This window comes from Lolium rigidum, chromosome 1 (genome assembly GCF_022539505.1).
Source record: "Lolium rigidum isolate FL_2022 chromosome 1, APGP_CSIRO_Lrig_0.1, whole genome shotgun sequence".
Taxonomy (NCBI): domain Eukaryota; kingdom Viridiplantae; phylum Streptophyta; class Magnoliopsida; order Poales; family Poaceae; genus Lolium; species Lolium rigidum.
In genome coordinates, this window is record NC_061508.1 from 100,095,549 (window position 1) to 100,115,881 (window position 20,333).

At 44.8% G+C, this 20,333-nt stretch overlaps 2 protein-coding genes and 1 pseudogene across 2 annotated transcripts; 1 reads left to right on the forward strand and 2 right to left on the reverse strand.

Moving 5' to 3' along the window:
* Positions 1 to 282: 282 nt before the first annotated feature.
* On the forward strand, positions 283 to 3,861 carry LOC124649548 (RNA pseudouridine synthase 3, mitochondrial-like). The gene is made up of 8 exons (XM_047189160.1): positions 283 to 588; positions 1,318 to 1,389; positions 1,489 to 1,647; positions 2,001 to 2,129; positions 2,215 to 2,331; positions 2,446 to 2,547; positions 2,796 to 2,954; positions 3,173 to 3,861. Exons 1-8 carry the CDS (start codon positions 283 to 285, stop codon positions 3,545 to 3,547), a joined length of 1,419 nt encoding a protein of 472 aa, XP_047045116.1. The 3' UTR covers positions 3,548 to 3,861.
* Positions 3,862 to 4,127: 266 nt separating this feature from the next.
* LOC124678607 lies at positions 4,128 to 5,564 on the reverse strand (annotated as a pseudogene).
* Positions 5,565 to 7,053: 1,489 nt separating this feature from the next.
* On the reverse strand, positions 7,054 to 12,110 carry LOC124702003 (RNA-binding protein 208). Its single transcript, XM_047234131.1, has 12 exons — positions 11,706 to 12,110; positions 10,643 to 10,704; positions 10,206 to 10,308; positions 9,673 to 9,749; positions 9,520 to 9,581; positions 9,340 to 9,427; positions 9,034 to 9,109; positions 8,464 to 8,494; positions 8,234 to 8,356; positions 8,004 to 8,095; positions 7,720 to 7,893; positions 7,054 to 7,628 (listed from the first exon to the last, which is right to left on the reverse strand). The coding sequence occupies exons 1-12, from the start codon at positions 11,868 to 11,870 to the stop codon at positions 7,335 to 7,337; spliced, it is 1,347 nt and encodes a 448-aa protein (XP_047090087.1). The 5' UTR covers positions 11,871 to 12,110; the 3' UTR covers positions 7,054 to 7,334.
* Positions 12,111 to 20,333: the final 8,223 nt, after the last annotated feature.

The following is a 20,333-nucleotide window of genomic DNA, read 5'->3' on the forward strand; positions in this document are numbered from 1 at the left end:
TTGTAGGAGATATATGGTGAGAGCTAGAGTACAAAAGAAGGGTCCCCTTCCCAACTCAATGATACACGGGTCCCACCAATAATACCCTGCGTCCCTGTCTCCCTGAGGAGACTCGAGAATTCAATTTACTGGGCTGGTGGCGCATCAAGGTTGAGAATTACTGCCCATGTTACAGGCCGGATAAACAAACGGCCCACCCACTTGGTACCATGGGCTTAGCATCACGTCGGCCTAGTTGCGCGATTTACCAGGCAACTGCTCCTGAATCAGTGGCGTCACCAAATGATGCTGCGCCGCCGCCTGGGGCCGTGCCCGTGGCCGGCGTTAAGCCGGCGGCTGTCGCGCCTGGCGCCGCCCGCGCCCGCACCGGTGGTGCGCGTGGACAGCAACAACGTGGCCCGCCTCGGCGCGCCCAAGCCCGGGCCGAAGCCGCGGCAGCTGCTCTCCCTGCCGCCGTTCCCCGCCGGGGCCGACCCGCTCGCCGGGAGGAAGGTGGCGCCGCGGCGCGTGACGGCGGTGAGCTGGGTGAAGCACTGCTTCGACGACGTGCCGCAGGAGGTCGTGCAGGCGCACTTCAACAAGAGGCAGGTGCGTGTACTGGTGCCCCGCCTCCTTCCTCTGTACTGTACCGATCATTTTGTCAGTTGCGGTGGTTGGTTCAGTTAGTGATACCGTGCCACAAGAGTTGGATTATTGTTTTTCCTGCCCCGTGAATTGCTTGTTTCATGTGTGGAATATTGTAGTGATGAACTGCAATGTAGCTTCTTTCATGCTCATGCAATTGCTACCTTTGTGTTATTATCCCACTTGCTATTGCTACTACCAGAGGAAGGATTGGGGGATTAGGGTCGTTTTGTACAAGGATCTAGAAGGTTCTAGTAGGAGGTATACAATGGAGATAGAGACCAGGGAGGAAGAAGGGGTCACGGCCGCCCTTGCCAAGGTCCTCCGTTTCGGATTCTAGTTCTTTGATATCCCTACCGTTCGCCCTCCATCCCCTTTAAGTACAACCTTGCCTCATTCTCCCCTCATACCTTGGTCATGTATCTCCTTTATCACAGCAGCCAACTCGACTAAGTACAGTGGCCCACACGGTCCGTGACACTTTGCAAGACTGATAATATTAGGATCAAGATTTGTGTTAATGATCGTATACTATTTGTTTTCGCCGTTGAGACATAATTCATTTGCTTTGTCAACAGTTGTCCATGTTGAAAAGCTTCTTGTTGTTAGCTTCTCTCAGTTCAGTACCAGTTCACACTATATTTAGGTTCATTTTTCTTTCTGAGATGAAACGAGCTGCTATCGGTTGACCAGGTTTTCGCTGAGTGCTCAGAGAAGGAGGTTTCAGGGGAGTGCGTTCGGAGCCAGAAGCATCTTTTAAAAAAGGTATATAATGAAGACCCCATGCTGCTCTTTTTTCATACTTTTAGGGAAATCTTGTTGTATTATGTGAATGAAGTAAATATGCTCAGCAGTTTGTTGCAGATCAAGCATCATGAAGTGATGGAGCCTGGCATGAGAATTCATCTTCCTGTGTCTGTGGCTGAGGCCGAGATAAAGAAGCGCTATGAGACCATTCCCTCTGCGTCATTGCATCCCAATAGAGATGAGATTGAGTACTTGAAAAGGCTTGTCATCTACAAGGTAATTGTTTGTTGCATGTTGTTTTCTGATTAGTTGCTTGCATAATTACTGCCGTAACAAAAGCTTTTCTGTGGGCAGTTGTGTAAGCCTTTGACGCTATGTATTGTCAGTAGTGCGGTGAACTAAGTTGCACGTGCAGGATTGTGATATGTGTAAATCAGTGTCTATCACATGTTATATTACTTCAACAGTACTGTAAAAGTGTCATTCGCAAGTTGCTTATTGACCATGTCTATTGATGAAAGGTGTTACACTGTCATCATTTCACTGGTCCATCCACACTTCCACAGTTTGGTGATTTTATTATTCCTGATTTACATTCATCGTAGTATGCTGAAATTTCTAAATTTTAGGACTCAGCCATACTTGTGCTTAACAAGCCCCCAAAAGTGCCCATGAAGGGGCATTTGCCTGTACATAATAGTATGGACGTGCTTGCAGCAGCAGCACTTAAATATGGAAATGAAGAGGGTCCAAAATTGGTAAGACTGGTTCTCAATATTTTGGGATACCATGTATAATCTTAAGCTCTCTCTTCTAATTTTCTTCCTTTGTTTGTAAGTGCAGGTCCATCGACTGGACAGAGATACTAGTGGGTTGATGTTGATGGGGAGAACAAGAGAAAGCTATACCCGGTTGCACTGGCTCTTCACTAGCATCAAATTAGCAAAAACAGCTTCGCAGGTTAACCTAAATTCATGATTTTTGCTACTTCGCAAGTTGGGTTCCATCTAAAACTGCACGTTTTATTTTGTGATAATACCCTGATGATGTCTTATATTTTCCATGATCTTGTAGACATGGAATACTGCCTGTGAATCATACTTGCAGAGGTACTGGGCATTAGTCATCGGGGCGCCTAAAGAGAGCGAAGGAGTTATATATGCTCCTCTAACAAAGGTATTTTCTCATGTGTTTTATTAAGGAAAACATTTGATCGTATGAAATTTGCTATATAAGATCCTTTTCTGTTGTTACTTCAACCATTGTATCATCTAGAAGATGTAGTCATCGTCAGCACTCTCAACAACCATCACAGTTGCTGCATCCTTTGCCCCTTGCCACGAATTGAAACAACATGTAGTAACAGTTCATTTGGTTTATAGCAAGCTTTGTCATAGGTACTAATTTTTCTCTTGGTGAACTAGGTACTTCTTGATGATGGCAAAGCTGAGAGGGTCATCCTAGCACATCCCTCTGGCATAGATGGTGCACAAGAAGCTGTAACCCAGTATCGGGTGATGGGACCCACCATCAATGGCTGCTCCTGGATTGAGTTACGCCCATTAACAGGACGGAAGCATCAGGTACTCTTACAATACCTAAATCTGATGAACACCTTTCTGTAAAATTTATGAAGTTGTTAGCACATTTGATATTATGGATATGCCCTACATATTGTTGCATTTTTACCTTAAAATGCATGAGTTTATTGTAATGCGTAGAATATGTTCACATGTCTTGTATTTGTTATCGAATTTTTTTCAAATGAAGTCATCAGTCTCACTATTCTGCCCCTCTGCAGCTCCGAGTCCACTGTGCAGAAGCCTTAGGCACTCCCATCGTTGGAGATTACAAATACGGGTGGTTTGTGCACCAAAGGTGGAAGCAGAATCCCCAGCCGGACTTTGAGCCCTTCACCGGGGAACCATACAAGCTGAGGCGTCCTGAAGGCTTGGAGGTTCAGAAGGGCAGTGTTCTCTCTAAAGTCCCTTTGCTGCACCTGCATTGCCGGGAGATGGTGGTCCCTAACATCGCGAAGTTCCTTAGCAACACCGGAGAGTGGCATGATAATGGGACTCCATGGTCCAAGGAGAAGCCCAACCTCCTAAGGTTCATCGCGCCAATGCCCGCGCATATGAAAATTAGCTGGAATGTCATGTCTTCATACCTAGTGTGATGGTCTCTTTGTTATCTGGACATGTCACTTATGTAAGCTGAATTGCTCGATATGAGATGCGTCTAAGCTCATGTTAGTGTTTATGGAGTGCCATATCCTGAAACTCAGAATCAGGGGAGTTGCATGTAGTATCGTTGCTTAGGAATCCTTTGTGACTGTGAGGATGTAGATTTGTAGCAGCTAGCAATTCAGAATCTGTGAACAATTGATGCCAACATTGTAACTTGTAGGAGGTTATAAATCAGTTTTTGTATGATCTCACCAAGACTCTTCCACAGTTCCATTACATCTATGATGTAGTTTCAAAGCATAGGATCATCACACTGAGGATGTAGATTTGTAGCAGCTAGCAATTCAGAATCTGTGAACAAAAAGTGATGCCAATATTGTAACTTGTAGGAGGTTATAAATCAATTTTTGTATCTATATTTAGTTTCCAAGCATAACATCATCACTGTGAGGATGTAGATTTGCAGCAGCTAGCAATTCAGAATATGTGAACAATTTATACCAATGTTGTGTGTAACTTATAGGAGGTTATTAATCATTTTTTGTACAGTATATGATCTTACCAAGTCGCTTCCATTGTTACATCACATGTGTGATTTTATTTCTAAGCATAACATTCATCAATCATCACCGTGTACATTGAGCCAGCATCTAAATACACTGCACTATTGTTGCACTGGTCAAGCTCAGTAGTTCCAGAAGATTTGGTTTCTCCTGTGTTGTTTCTTCAAGTAGATGCCGAGCAGGCTGTAGTACGTCCACCGGCGTTTCCCGCCGGCGGCCTCCAGCACGGCCTCTGAGGTGGCGTGGAAACCCCCTTTGCCGAACGCCTCGAACACGATGCCGTCCGTGGCCACGGCGGGCTGGCCTGCGCCGTCGAGCCGGCGGAAGGCGAAGGAGAGGTTGCGCGCGAGCCGGCGCTCCATGTAGGCGTCCACGAAGCAGCCGTGCGTGACGAGGTCCGGCACGACGCCGTCGCGGCGCATGTGGTCGGCGGTGAGGTGGAGGTCCCAGAACATGCACATCTTGGAGAACGCGGCGGCGCGGATGTTGAAGGTGGTGACGTCCGGCCGGAACCCGGCGTCGGCCATCTCCAGGAAGGCGCGCTGCAGCGACTTCATCTTGAAGTTGGCCGCGAAGGAGAGGAGGTAGAGGTTCCAGAGCAGGTTGCCGGCGTTGCGGCGGCCGAGGCCGAGGCCGCGCACGAACTCGCCGAGCCTGTAGTACTGGCGCCGCGCGACGTACGCGGACGCGACGGCGCGGATGGCGTCGGCGGAGATGAGGAGGCCGGTCTTCCTGAGCCGGCCGACCGCCGCCTCCGTCTCCCAGACGGTGCCGGAGGCCGCGTAGTGGCGCACGAACGCGTTCCCCGTGGCGGAGTCGACGCGGAGCCCCGCGCGGGACATCTCTTTGAGCGCGGCCTCCATGAGGGCCAGCTCGCCGGCGGCGCCGAGGCAGGAGACGGCGAGCGGGTAGAGGGACTGCGCCTGCGCGGGGTCCCGCGCCGAGAGCTCCCGCACGGCGAGGAGGACCTCGTCGTAGCGGCCGAGGCGCGCGTACGCCGGGAGGAGGCGGGGCGCCGCCGCGGCGAGGCACGGCGCGGCCGAGCTGAGCAGGAGCTGCGCCCAGATGGACTGCGCGCGCGCGAAGTCTCCCGCCTCCGCGCGCGCGACCATGAGGGCCGCAGCGTCGTCGGCATCCGGAGAAGCGGTTCTTGGACGGATGGCGGCGCGCCTCGGCGCCGGCGTCTGCGAAGAAACGGAGTCGAGGTGAGCTTCAAGAAAGAGAGGGAGTTGGCTGCAGGAGGAATATGGAGGGGAGGAGACGGACCTGATGAGACGAGAAGGATGGGACGTCGAGCCGCGCACGGTGGTGCTCCGGGAGAAGGAGAAGACGAGTGGCGGGGAGAGGCGGACGGACGGTGGAAGGCGGCGGCCGTGGAGGGAGGAGGGTGCCCATCTCACCTCACCGTGTCGTGGATACATGGCTTCATTTTTACAGGATATACCATGCGGCGTCCCTGCCCAACAGATTGCCATACAAATTTCACACGAAAATGAAAGAAAACTCTCGCCATCCAAAAACTCGTCATAGATCAACCTAGGAGGTGATAAATCCACTAAAACTGCAAGCCTGCACCAGCATTTCATTTCACAGGTATCTCTGACTTTAAGCACTACTGTTCAGGAGACAGGCACAGTACACATCTGATGGCAATTTAGCAACATTGTTGTTGCCCACACACCCACACATATTATTAGCGCATCTGCGCATTTCAGACATTTAAAGTGGCCGCGCGCGATCCGTTTGCGCCGCCTCGCGAACACGAAAATAGTCGTTTTTTTACCGCACGTCTATTTGCGCCAGGAGTGCCTCCAGCAGACCGACACATAAATACTTTTACCTTTTTTCCTTTTTTCATTTAACCATAGGTAGAAACATTACACAAACTACTACTACCCCCATCCCAAGGTTTAAGGCCTATATTTTTTTTTCAGAAAGTCAAACTATGTTAAGTTTGACCTTAAGCTTTGGGATGGAGGTAGTACATAGTTTGGAACATGGTTTCAAAATTGCAAAATAAAAAACCTAACTAGGGTTGGACTCGCTGGTTTCGTTTTCGTTGCCAAGAAAGAACACTCTCAGACACAGTCGTCCAAACTAGAAAATCCAGCTGGGTTCTCTGTGCCTATTCTTAGATGTGCAAGAAGAACATTCAGAAACTTACACTAGTGACTTCAATTGGACGGTGGCCATGTTCACTGCAAAGAAAGAACACTCAAACAACACTACCTGTCGGTGTCCTCGTCGGCCACCTGAACCAGCCATGGATTCCCTCGCGGACTTGTGGGGAGTGGCGCTACGGGGGAGGTTGTCTGGCGGCTAGGGTTTGTGTGGGAGGAGATGAGATGAGACAGACGAGCGTGCGCCCCTATTTATATACACCGGAGGTAGCCGAAGGGCGCGACACGCGTGGCATCATCATTAGCTTCGTTGGCAGAGGTGGACGACGACCGCTCGGCAAGCGAGGCATCGCCATTAACGTGGCGTAGACTACCGAAGCGACGCCTCGTCGTCAATACTAGCGACGCTGAGAAGACACAACGACCCAGGGTTGCTGCCAGGCGAGCCCAACGAAACGCCAGCCTAGACGCGAGCAGCCACATAGCACGAGCACAGAGACGAGACCCATATTTGGGTCACGTTTGAGTCTTCGCGGACAGCCCGGTTACTATGTATCAGGCAAACGCATTTTTCGACCCACGGTCGCAAACGGCCACTCGGTGTCCGTTTGCGTCGCCCCTTTGGAGATGCCCTCAGCTTCTATTTCGCCTACCGGATGTACCTTTGGAGATGCGCTCAGCTTCTATTTCGCCTACCAGATAGACATCTGACATAACAAACCACATGATTTTGTAGAACATCTGAACATCCAACCACACAGCACATCACAGTAAACCAGCATGAGCACCCTGCACACGAAGACAATCCTCAGGGGAAGAACAGAAGAGCATTACATTAATCAATCGCAGATCCACATAAGAATACATCAGTTACTCTAATAATAAGCAGGGCTACCAACGAAATTACACAAGAAAATGGTCAATAGCAACAGTAACGAGAAGACAATGAAAATAAAACACAATCCCGTGAAGAAAAACTCTCGCCCAAATAGTACAGGAAAATAGAAAATAGGAACCGAAAAGAGAGGAAGGCCAGGCTTGCATGGAACAAGCTGAGCACTACAAACGCCTTCCTCTGATAATAACCCTATATACTAGTTGTAGTACATCAGCTGCTGCGCCGACGACTGGTTTGGGTAGCCATCGTAGAGAGCCTGGGAACCAGCAGCAAGGAGCCCCGCGGATACCTGACCAGCGAGACCGTGCTGTCCGGCGAGCTGCCCGGCCGCGGCCTGGCTTAAGGCGAGCTGCCTCTGGTAAGCCAGAAGTTCAGCTGTTGAGAAGCCTTGTGGCACACCGGCCATTGCTACGGGCTGATAAGAAGCAACCGGCGGTGGCAGTGGCTTCGAAGATGTCCCGGGCGGAGTTGGTTTATTGCCCCACGAGCACTACAGGATAACCGAATGAAATGCATGAACACTTGTGTAAAGAATAAATAAAGATAACAAAAGGAAAATAAATATTTGCTTTGGAAGTTACCTTTAGTGGCTTGCCACGAACAACCAAGCCATTGGCCATCTGAATAGCTAATGCTGCTTCGCCGTGGGTACTATACCTTACAAATCCAAACCCTTTTTCCTGTTGAACACGAACTTCCTCAATAGCCCCAACCCCTAAGTTGTAGAATTGACGGTGAAGCTCATCCCGATTAACCTGGCAAGTTAAGAAAAAAGCTATCCTAAAATTTTCTGCTGACAGGAAAAGGCAGAGAAATAACTTCCTCACATGAGGGAAGGAAATTCCACTAGCAAACTAAGCTTTACCTCGTGTCCAATGTTGCCAACATACACCGTAGTGAAATCTGGATTGTTCTCTGGATTCTCTTTACTTCCCGTATCCTGGTTCGACTCCATTGCTGCACAACAGAGAACAAAGCTAAAATCAGCACCTGCCTTCCTAGCTCAAATCATCGCAATTTTTGAGCTGAACAAGAAATGTGAAAACAAATCTGCCATGAAAAGAAAAATAATATTGTCATTATCAGACAACTTACCTGCATTACTCGAACTACCATTTGTTAGTACAACTGTGTTATGATTGTCAGCTTCCTGCTTCTCTTCTGCATTAGTCTTTGTTGCCCAGTTGCACCTAATTTGTCTGCTGCCAAGCCATTTACCTGTTGGAATACATTAGTTTACAAGACTCGGAAAGTTGCAACATTAGAATATCAGCAGAAAATACGAAGAAAAATATAATCAATCGCAAGCTCCAGCGCTGGCATACCAGTCATTTCAGTTATAGCAGTTTCAGCTTCCTGCACCAAGAAACAATGTAGTATTTAGCGACAATAGAGATACAACACTGCACTCTAACTTATAACTTTATTCCCAATTTTTTTACTTGTAACTGTAAATGTAGGACTGATCATAATAGTAGTACCAATTTCTCAAAGAAAAGGTTATTTATGCCCTAATGAGTTTACTAAAGGAAACTGCAGGTAGTCATCATACTTCATGTGATGTTATGCTAAATGCAAAATTGCAACCAAAGTTTGGATTTGACTATGGGTGATGCAAGAAGCCAGAAAAATTCCAATACTACAGATAATAATTTGCATAATAGGAAGATAAATATAACAAAAAAAACATGAAAACCAAATAAGAAATATAGTTCAAAGTTCAAACTAATAATACTTGGTAGTTGGTACCACAAAACAAGAAGAATTCACTGAGTTAAAGTACACCAACTGTGCAAATGGGGGAATGCACCACCAGAATAATAGGTAGACTCATTTATTTCAAAATGGCAAAACTACTGCTAAATGCAAAGAGAAATGGCGTGAGTTGTTCATGCCTGTTGATTGCGGAAGGAGACAAAGCCATAACCTCTGGAGCGTCCAGTTTTATTGTCCCACATGACTCGAGCATCACTGATCACAAATGACACAAATGAACAACAGAAAAGCAGACTTGGAAACAAAGGGGGGGAATAGTTTCCAAAATGTGTCATGCTAGATTACTATATTCATATAGCGTCAAAATACAGCTGATACAGATAGAACAAATACAATTGCTTGAATAGCAAGTCAGCAGTTTAAAGCATAGGCTGTACATAAGAACTTAAGAGACGTGTTAACATGTTACAAGGAGCAAGACTTACGAACAAGAAGAATATGTTGAGAAACAGGCATAAAGGGTTGCATCATTCACTTCAGAACTTAAATCACCAACAAAAATATGGAAATGCCCTGGAACAATTCAATGATCATGGTTAACCAAACAAGTGTTAACTTATAAAATGAAGAAATGACATGATAAGGGTTTGAAAATAATATCTCACCAGATGTATCCTCTCTCTGTGTACTTGCGTACGCCCAATTCACCTTAATTGCTTGACCGTATCTGAGTGACATGTTTCATGATGAACATCATTAGCAGCTAATTCAAGATTCTGAAACCTGTGTTGCTGAAATTAGTTAAACATTGTACTTACATGTGACGTCCATGAAGGGTCATGATTGAAATAGCTGCTGATCTCCGATCATAGTAATCAACAAACCCAAAAGAAGACTGTCAAAGGAGAAGAAATATTTTTCGTCAAACAGATGAAAATTGACAAATAACAGTAGGCTTTTGCCGGTTTAGCAACATGATCAGTCGTATACCAAAAAATACCAGTAAATTTTGAGAAAACAAAAATGCATTGTCCCAATGCATTGTTACTGAAGCAAGTATATGCACAAGCCTAAGACTAAGGGCTAAGTAAAATTCATTCATAGATACATAACAAGGAGAAATTCCAATTAGCATGTTCACGGCGAGTAGGACACATGGCAGACACGGGCTAAAGAACATTAGGAATGTTGGAATATTAAGACATTGGTGTTCTCTAACTTTTGTCAAACCTATGGCTCAGCAAAAGAGGTGCATGGACATGAGCCATCAAGGTGATTGAAAGGTGAAAACCCCTTAAAAACAATCATTTCTCATTGTAGTACTATTCTTCCATAGGGTGTAGAAATGCACCTTTTCTTTCCGAATGAGCTTGCATCTTTCCACTGGACCAGTGCTCTGGAAAACTTCAATCAGAAGGCTTTCACTGACATTAGGGTGTACGTTTCCCACATACCTAGTTGGCATAAAATCGTGATCAAATCAGATTCCAAAAAGCATTATTCAGTACAAAATAAAGATAGATATCAAACACGTATATTTAGATTTAATAACTACAGAACAGGATTTTTAGCACCAGATTCAACAATAAACTATGCATGATCAAATGTTTACCACATTTGTTTCGTTCTGGACTTCCACATATAAACATTAAACACTGTTACACTATGCAATTCCACATTAATTTTAAAATTAAACCACAGTTCCATAACTGAAAGGAAAAAAGGGGAAGGTTAAGCTATAAATCACATATGGGTGTAAAAACAGAAAAGAACGCCGGAAGCACTCACACACTGCGGCATGTGGATGGATCAAACCCAGGTGGGAGATTGCCATTCGAAACAGGCTCCATCTGCAAAAATTTAAAATGTAAAAAAAATAAAAAAGATACACGCCGATGCCAAAACATGTTGAGGAGCAAAGCAAAATAAATAGCACAGAGACAATGATAAAATTTAATTAAATCTAATGGAATTAAAATCCAGTTCTCCAAAAGTCATATTTGTTATGCTATTAGAAATATGACTAAATGTTGTGTTCCATCCAAGCATGTCTCTCTCTCCCACCCTACGTTCTCTTAATCTGCTAAACCTATGTGATGTGCACATGCAACACTGTTCCCACATTAAGCTAACGAATTTGTGAGCAATGATCAATATATCATTAATAGGCAAAATCAATTAACAAACTTTATACATATGGAAACATCAGTAGCACTTGCTCTGAGGAGCACAGACACAGAAAGCAATTTAATTAAAAAAAATGGTATTTGTTATGCGGCAAGAATGCACAGTTAGCCAAGGTAGCGAGGGGGTAACTAAGGAAAATCCAAACTCAAAGCAAACAAAAAGTTTGCAGCTGCACACCAAGATGGCACATCAAATGTGCGTATATAAATAATAGATGTAAAACATACTGAACTCATAAGGAGGCAAGGAGCATAACAAAACAAAAAACTGGTAAACGCAATGGAAACCCTGGAAAACAAAAAAAACTTGTCTTTATTGTCCAATTACATCGAATCACCTCCCTCTACCAAAGCCAATTTTCTTGGACTCCCAATAACAATGGAGCAATGTTCCAACCAGCTGGAGCACAACAACACATGTGCTACCATGCAAATGAAACGACAGATGACAACAGTAGTTGCTCAATTCCACGGAAGAAACTTCAGTAATCGAGCAAAACTCGCTAACGAACAAGATACACCTAACCTAACAACTTCGGGGAAAAAGGGGGGGATGCACCAAGCAAGCAACAATCTTCCGCGCTCGCAACTAGATCGGCGTGCATTGCTGCACCCGGATGCACGAGCAAACAAATAGATCAGAAAGCGAGGAAACAGAGAGCGACCTGAGTCATGGCCGCGGCGGCGGCGGCGGCGAGGACGCCGGACTGATACTGCTGCTGCTGCAGCGCCTGCTGCATCAGGAGGGCCTGCTGCTGCTGTTGCTGTTGCTGCTGCTGCCTGAGCCTCTGCTGCTGCTGTTGCTGCTGGCTCCCGCCGGCGCCATTCATCTCCTCCGACTCCGACCGGATCGAAACCCCGGGCGACCGAGGGCCCTCGCTTGAACCGATCGATGGATCAGCGGATTGGATCCAACAGATCGAAAGATTTGGTGGCGAATTTCTCGCGAGGGATCGAGCAGGGCAACGGAGGAAGAGGAGGTGAGATTTTTCCTCCTATTTTCTCTCTCTCCTCTTTTTTCTCCCTCTGTTTTCTGCTCGTCGGGCTTCAATGGAGATTAGGGAGGGGGCAGGGTTAGTTTCGGAATTTACCCATCCGGAAGAGATGACATGGACCTCTCTGTGTGGCTCCCCGTTCCCATGGCTCACTGACGGGTGGGCCTTGTCTTCCTGCCTCCAACTACTTCCTAGAATTTGTAGCGGTTTCAAATTCAAATATATTTTTGAGGGAATTTCAAATTCAAATATGGTATGCCTGTTTTGCCCAAATATCATATGCACAACCTAGACCCTCGGATTATGCATTGAGATTTGTACGCTTTTGCCCGGGGTTTACCGTGGTGTTCCCCTCTAGGTTGGCCGAGTGGTGGCGGCGTGGAAAACCCATTCATTTATATTATAAGCATGTTTTTTGTGAGTCCATAGTGTACCTAGTGCATATATATTCGCAAAGAAATATCGTGATTGTGTACATCAAATGATGATGTAAGGCTTAAATTAGATATGTATTGTTTTCTAGAGTTATGTCGTGAAACCAACATAAGCTTATGCAGTAGACCAAGAGTCAAGATTGCATTATAAGAAAATGTTGGTCCATTGGCAAGGGAATCTAAGCATTTACAATTTGTTTGATTCGTGCTCAAAAAAGATTCTTGTTTCATGACTAATTAAAGAGTAAAACAAACCAAAGATCCTAGAAGGAGCAAAACACATTGGTCTCAAGTGTTGCACAACCCAAAAAAAAGATCATTTATATAGATATGAAAGGTAAACAATTACTCCATCTGTATGTGTAAATATGCGACAACTAATACATAAGGAGACATCAAAGAGAATAACAATTTTGCTAAGTGACATGGGTATGCCGAATAGGCATGCCGAATAAAATACCCGGGTTATCTGGAGAAGACGTGAGGCCCACGACCCGAAACTTTGGAAGCCCAGCAAATTTTGGATAAGGAAGATAGAGTTGTATTAGGAATAACATAGCAATATAGGAAAGGCTCGATACGCCTCTCGTAGTTTGTAACTTACACGGCACGAAAAGCCTCGGCTCCACCTCCTATATAAAGGGAAGCCGAGGGAAGAGAAAAGGATCGAATCAATTGTCAACAGAGCCACCGTAACTTTAGTCGAAACACCTTTGTCGGCTGAAACCTTCGAGATCTATTTACCCTCTACTTCTTACGAAACTCTAAGTCTACAATCCGTAGGCATTGACAAGTTAATCCCTTGTCACTAAGTGTTTGAGGTTTAGTTCTCGTACTGGTTGGATCAAAGTCGATGGGGACCCCAAGAATGAGAAAAGTGATGGCATCCCTCTCCAAACTAGAAACTTGGGACAAGTGAAAACGTCAAAACGATGCTTTAATGTGTTTGCATTCCTAGTGATAGCCTTGACACTAAACCACTGAAAGTGCATGGGGCCCCTATGTGTGGTTTTTGTAATTAATGACAATCCTCATGGACTAATATTTCATTGAGTTATATTTGTAGGAGTTGTCCATATGCAATGCTTGAACCATATGTTGGCTTCAAGGTTGCAATAAGAAGAAATTGATGAGGAATGTCAAGTGTCAAGTATGTCTTGAAGATGAAGATGAAGTGAGCCCTCAAGTTTAACTTCAAGACATCAACATGATGAAGAATGAAGAAATGAAGTGCAAGTTCAAGATGAGCCATCTCGAGGAGATCATTTGCTTGAAGCTTTCCATCCATATGGTGATCATGGATATGTGAATATGCGTCGAAGAAGAAGATCTCCCATGGTGGATTATGGGGTAGCAATCCACAAGACTTCGTCAAGCAAGCACAATCAAGAAAGGCGTTCCATCTTGTTGCGGTCAAGATCGTCATCATCGAGCTCAAGAGGAACGCGCAAGGTTAAGGTTTGCTCTTGATAGGGTTTCTTTCTTACCGGTCTCATGGTGTAATTGGAGACCAATTTATTTATAGTTTAGTTGCCATACTATCAAGATGGCTCTCGAGTGAGTAACTCGATCGTATCCTTCGAAGAGCTCAAACCATTGCATCCTTGCATCATATTTCTTGGTTGTTATTTGGATATTATCAATGTGATGTTTTAGATCTTGTGCTTATTATCATAACAATCTCTAGTTCTTTGAAAACGGATTTTGCACGAGAAACCTGTTGCGTTTTCAAGGTTGGAGGTTTTACCGGTTTGTCTTTTTTAGATAGGTAAAACCTTTTATCTTTTTTGTTTTTTTCCTCCACTCCTGTAATATGATGGTTACCTACATGATCTTGTAGATCTTGTTACTAGATTCGAAACAAGCCCAAGATCATCAAAATCGGAGTCTGGATGCTCAAGTTATGGTCATTCTCGTTTTGTCGTTCATGCTAGTTTTCACGGGGAGCAGAATTTCCAGGGGGGGTGCGGAATTTCCGGCCCCCGGAATATTAGAAATTTCCGGCTGAAAGTGCATAGATCCCCCATGTGTGGTTTTGGTAATTAATGACAATCCCTATGAACTAATGTTTGCATTGAGTTATATTTGTATGAGTTATCATAGGCAATGCTTGAACCATGTGTTGAATTCAAGGTTACAATAAGAAGAAATGAAGTGCAAATTCAAGATGAATTAACTTGAAGAGATTATATGCTTGAAGCTTTCCATTATTATGGTGTTCATGGATATGTGAAGATGCACCAAAAAAGAAAGCTCTCCTATAGTGGAGTATGGGGCAGCAATCCGCAAAACTTCATCAAGCAAGCACAATCAAGAATGGTGTTCCATCTTGTTGCGGTCAATATCTTCATCATCGAGCTCAAGTGGAATGCGCAAGGTTAAGGTTTGCTCTTGATATGGTTTCTTTCTTATCGATCTCGTGGTTTAGTTGGGAGACCGGTTCATAGGCTAGACGTCGTACTATCAAGGGGCTCTCGAGTGAGTAACTCGATCGTATCGTTCGAGGTGCGGTCACACCTTTGCATCCTTGCATCATCTTTCTTGGTTGTTATTTGGATCTTATCCATGTTGTGTTTTAGAGTTTGTGGTTATTTCCATGACAATCTCTAGTTCATCGAAAACGGATTTCGCATAGATCACTTGTTGTGTTTTCGAGTTTGGTGAGTTTCTCGGTTTCTCGTATTGAGGGGTTGCACCCCGAAAATGAATAGAAAATCTTTCCCCACTAGTTTTAATTTTTTTCACTTTGTGTTGGGATAGCTCTTGTCGTTCTCTTTCCAACAATATTTGTTTCGTGTCGTTTGGACTTTCCAAACTCTAGTTATTGATTTTCTAAATTTGCTCATATTTGGTTTTAATAGAAAAAGAGAGGAGTTTGGGCTGGCCGGTAGTACCTCCCTAGCTGGGCCGGTACCACCGCCGAGCACAGCCCGGCACCACTTCCTGGGCTGCCGCCCGCGCTACCGCTCTTGGCGCCCTGCTCCCAGTAGCATGCGCGTGGTGACCGGTACCGAAATCGGTACCAGGGCCGGTGGTACCGGCCACCCCACTCCCGCGCGCGTAGCACTATCGCTCTTGGTCGCCTTAGCCTCGCACGCCCGGCTCACCAGGCCTCGACCCCATGCCTAGCTAGCTTGCTCGCCCACGCTGGTTGCCTCGCTGGCAGCTCGTGCTCTCACTCGCTGTTGCTGGTTTTGGTGCAGGCAGTAATACCGCCCTTAGCAGGCCGGTACTACCGGCCTAGCATCTATCTTGCCCAACGAGCAGAAAATAGGAAGCCCCCTTTTTAAAGCCCTCTCTCTCTCTTGGAATTACTGCTTCTTCTTCTTCCTCCTCTCTTGGCTCCCTCCATTGTTGATTTTTGGTGAGCTTGCAATCTCTCTCCCTCTCCAATGATTTGAGCATCCTTTTGAGAGAAATATAGAGGAGATCTAGATCCACTCTTTGACCAAACAAAATCATCTCTTTGTGGGTGAATCTTTGGGATCTAGATCTTGGGGAATTTTGTGTTCTTCTTTTGTTCTTCCTCTCTTATTCCCCCAATAGCTTTAGTAGCTTTGTTGGAATTTGAGAGTGAAAGATTAGGGCATCTTTGTGGTGTTCTTGCCATATATTGCATTTGGTGCATCGGTTTGACTTCTCCGCGGTGATACGTGGAGGTGAAAGTTCATGACATATTCACTTCGGGAGCTTGTTCCTCTTGGTTCTTTGGACCCTAGACGGCTTAGTGGTCTTTGTGGTGTTCTTGGGGACTCCAACTAAGTTCTGGAGATTTTTCAAGGGCAAGGCCATTGTGGCGATTTATTGGGAGCCTCCAGTTAAGTTGTGGAGATAGCCCCAAGCTCTGTGTGGGTTCAGTGACCACCCTAAGGTTCCATAGTGGATCGAGGTCTTACCCTTTGGTGGGAAGGGTCGAGGAGCATACGGTGAGGCCTTCGTGGCGTTTGGAGTGCTTTGTCCTCCACACCGCTCCAACGGAGACGTTGACTAGCACTCGCAAGAGTGTGAACTTCGGGATACATCATCGTCTCTGCGGCACCTCGGTTATTCCTATACCCGAGCTATTTACTTATGCACTTTACTTTGTGATAGCCTTCATGCTTGAAGTTATATATCTTGCTATCACATAGTTGCTTGTATTTCTTAGCCTAAGTTGTGATGCACATAGGTGAACCCTAGTTATATAGGTTTTGTGCTTGACAAATTAAACGCTAGTTTTATTCCGCATTTGTTAAACCATAATCGTAAAAGTTTTAAACCGCCTATTCACCCACCACCCCTCTAGGAGGCATCCGTGTCCTTTCACCGGCCCCTGAAAAACGGCTAAGGACTTAAGGGTCCTGACCCCCTGGATGCCCCCTGGAAATTTCATGCCTGGCCGGAATTTCGGGTGGGGGTGGAATTTCCAGCCCTCACTTAGCCCGGATATTATGGCTTGGAAAGTCCCAACGGCCATATTTTGTGGAAGATTGTAAATATCGCCCTTCTTCCTCCTTGGGTTGCACTTCTTCTTCCTCCTCTTGCTCTCCACCACTGTTGCACCTTGAGAGCTCCCTCTCCTCACATCCCTCCATGATTCTTGCTCATACTTGAGGAAAAGAGAGAGGAGATCTAGATCTACACTTTCACCTATCAAATCCCCTCTTTGTGAGGGAATCACTAGATCTAAATCTTGGAGAGAAATTTGGCATTCCTCTTCTTTTGTTCTTCCTCTCCCATTCCCCCAATAGCTTTTGTAGCTTTGTTAGAATTTGAGAGAGAAGGATTTGAGCATCCTTGTGGTGTTCTTGCCATTGCATTTGGTGCATCAGTTTGAGCTTTCCATGCTGATTCGTGTAAGTGAAAGTGAGGAGCTCGCTACTCTTGGGTTCTTGGAACCCTAGACGGCTTTTAGGCCTTTGTTGTGATTTGTTGGGAGCCTCCGATTAAGTTGTGGATGTGTGCCCCAACCTTTGTGTAAGGCCCAGTTTCCGCCTCGAAGGAAATCCCTTAGTGGAACCGTGACCTAGGCCTTTGTGGCAAGGGTCGCCGGGGAATAAGGTGAGGCCTTCGTGGCGCTTATTGGTGTGTGGTGTGACTACTGCATCTTGGGGTGAGGCCTTTGTTGCGTTGGTGTGCATCGAGCAACCACACCTCAAGGTGAGGCCTCTTGTGGCGTTTGGGAGCACTAAGCCACCACCTCTCCAACGGAGATTAGCACTCGCAAGAGTGTGAACATCGGGATAAATCATCGTCTTGTGCATGCCTCAGTTATCTCTATCCCGAGCTCTTTACTTATGCACTTTACTTTGTGATAACCATCATGCTTGAAGTTATATATCTTGCTATCACATAGTTGCTTGTATTGCTTAGCATAAGTTGTTGGTGCGCATAGGTGAACCATAGTATATAGGCTTTGGGCTTGACAAAATAAACGCTAGTTTTATTCCGCATTTGTTAAGCCCATCTCATAAATGTTTTAAACCGCCTATTCACCCCCCTAGGCGACATTTGTTTCCTTTTAATTGGTATTAGAGCCTGATCTCTCATTTTAGGCTTCATCGCCTTGAGAGTAAAGATGTCGGCTAGAGGATTAGTGCACGATGACACTCTTATATTAGTCATTTTCGGGAATTGACCCTCATATGGAGCAAATTGTAGATATAGGTATTTCTCCTCCTATGGATTCACAAAATCTATCTTTAGAGGATGCGAAAAATGTATATCTCAATGCTCAAGCTTCTAATGTTCTTATGAATGCTTTGAGAGATGTAGGTCTTTTTCCATTCTTTCCTTTTTGGAGTGCTCATGAGTTATGGACAAAGATTCAAGACAAATATGATGTGTCAAATATTACTAAGGATGATTGCATTGCTTCCACTTCCGGCCGTGATGAGTTCTCATCTTCATCCACTTCACTAATGTGTGGCAAGACACAAGGTAATGATATGGTCAGTGGTGATGAAAATTGCAATGTTGATATTGAGCTTACCATTGATGATCCTTCATCTCTATCTCATTGCAATGCTTCATATTTGGACTTAAACACTTCTAGCACTATAAATGGCATACATGCTTGTGTTGATAGTCCTTGCATATCATGTGTGAATTGCTTAAACAAATCTCATGATGATATGCTTGCTTTGTCTTGGGGCCATGATAAAAATGCATATATTTCCTCTAGTTGTTGTGTGACTAACAATGTAGAGGAAACCGAAGATTTTATTGGTCAGGACAAGATCTTGAATGGACCCTCAAGTAACTCTTCATCTTTATCTCACGGTTCTAATATATGCCTTATGGCCAAGGGTTCACGGTATCTCCTACCATGGAACCTAATATTTCTCGTGTTGATAAGGATGAGGATGATTATGAAGAAGATGATTGGGTTGCCTCTTTACGCGATAAGAGTAGGAATGTATATCGTGTTCTTTGCAAAGATAAAATTGCTTGCTCTCACTTCTTTGAAATCTTGACTATTGCTATTGAGAGCCAAAAAATTATTTGGATACGTGAGAACACTACTGTAAAATGGGCGCCCTTGAACGTGAGTATGCCGATGAATTGGCATCCCTAAAGGATGAACTTGAAGAAGAACAAACCACCAAGGAAGCTCTTGAGGAGACCTTTGCTCTAGAGTTGTCTAGAGAAAAGGAAAACCATGATAGAGCTCTTGAGGTTGCAAATGAGATAAAGCTAAAAAAATGATAAGCTTGTGTTTGTTAATGCTAAAATCCTTGAGGATTTTGAGCAACTCAAAAAAGGCTCAAGGGTCATTGAGAGTGCGCTCACCAAACTCACCGAGTCGCATGAGAAACTTAAAGCTTCTTATCTAAAAGAGCATGCCAACTTTCCTTCTCCTATTGCTATTAATGATGATGCTTGTGCTACTAACTCTACCTCTTGTGAAGTGTCTATATTGAAGGAGAATGATGAGCTAAGGGCTCAACTTGAATTGCTAACTAGCATTATGGGAAATTGGAATAAAATCATGGAAAGCTTTCTCACTCCATGAGGATCATCTAGCTTCCCGTGATAGGCTAAAGTTAGCTAGCTTATGATGCTATTATGTCAAAGACAACATCTTTGTGAGCCTCATGTGGATATTAGCACTACTACTCAAAATGCTACATTGCTATGTGCTATTCCTAGTAATTCATCCACTCATAGTATTGCTAAATCTTGTGATGAATTACTTTCCTTGTCTTGTTGCTCTGACAATGAAGCGTCTACTTCCTCTATTACTTGTGTTGTTACTAACCATGTAGAGGAAATCAAAGATGTCAAGGCACAAGTCACTTCTTTGAAGAACGACTTGGTAAAGAGTCATGAAGGGAAACGCAAACTTGACACGATGTTTGGTGTGCAACAATCCCCCAATGACAAGAGTGGACTTGGATTCAAATGCAACAACAAGAAGAATAAGGGGCAAGTACAAGTAAAAGACCCGGCCAAGATTGTTTGCTTCAAGTGCAAAATTGAAGGGCACCATGTTAGATCTTGCCCGTTGAAGAAGAAGAAAAAAGGGAAGCGGCCTCAAGCTCAAACTCATATGCAAACTCAAGTTGAAGAAATTCCACTTCCCAAGAAGAATCATGCTAATGCTCCCGTTGTGGAGAAATGAAGTGAGAAGAAGGAGAAGAGAAGAACTTGCTACATATGTCGTGATAAGGGCTACATCTCCTCCTTTTGCACCAATGGTACCTCATCCAACCCTATCATAATTGCTGATGTTTATTCTATTCGCAAGGATGAGGTTGGCAATGTGTTTGCCAAATATGTTGGTGCTCAAAGTGGTTTCAAGAAAAGAACCTTTTGGGTTGTCAAACCTATTGTGACTAACCTCTTAGGACCCAATGGGGACCAACAAGCTAAAACTTGATCA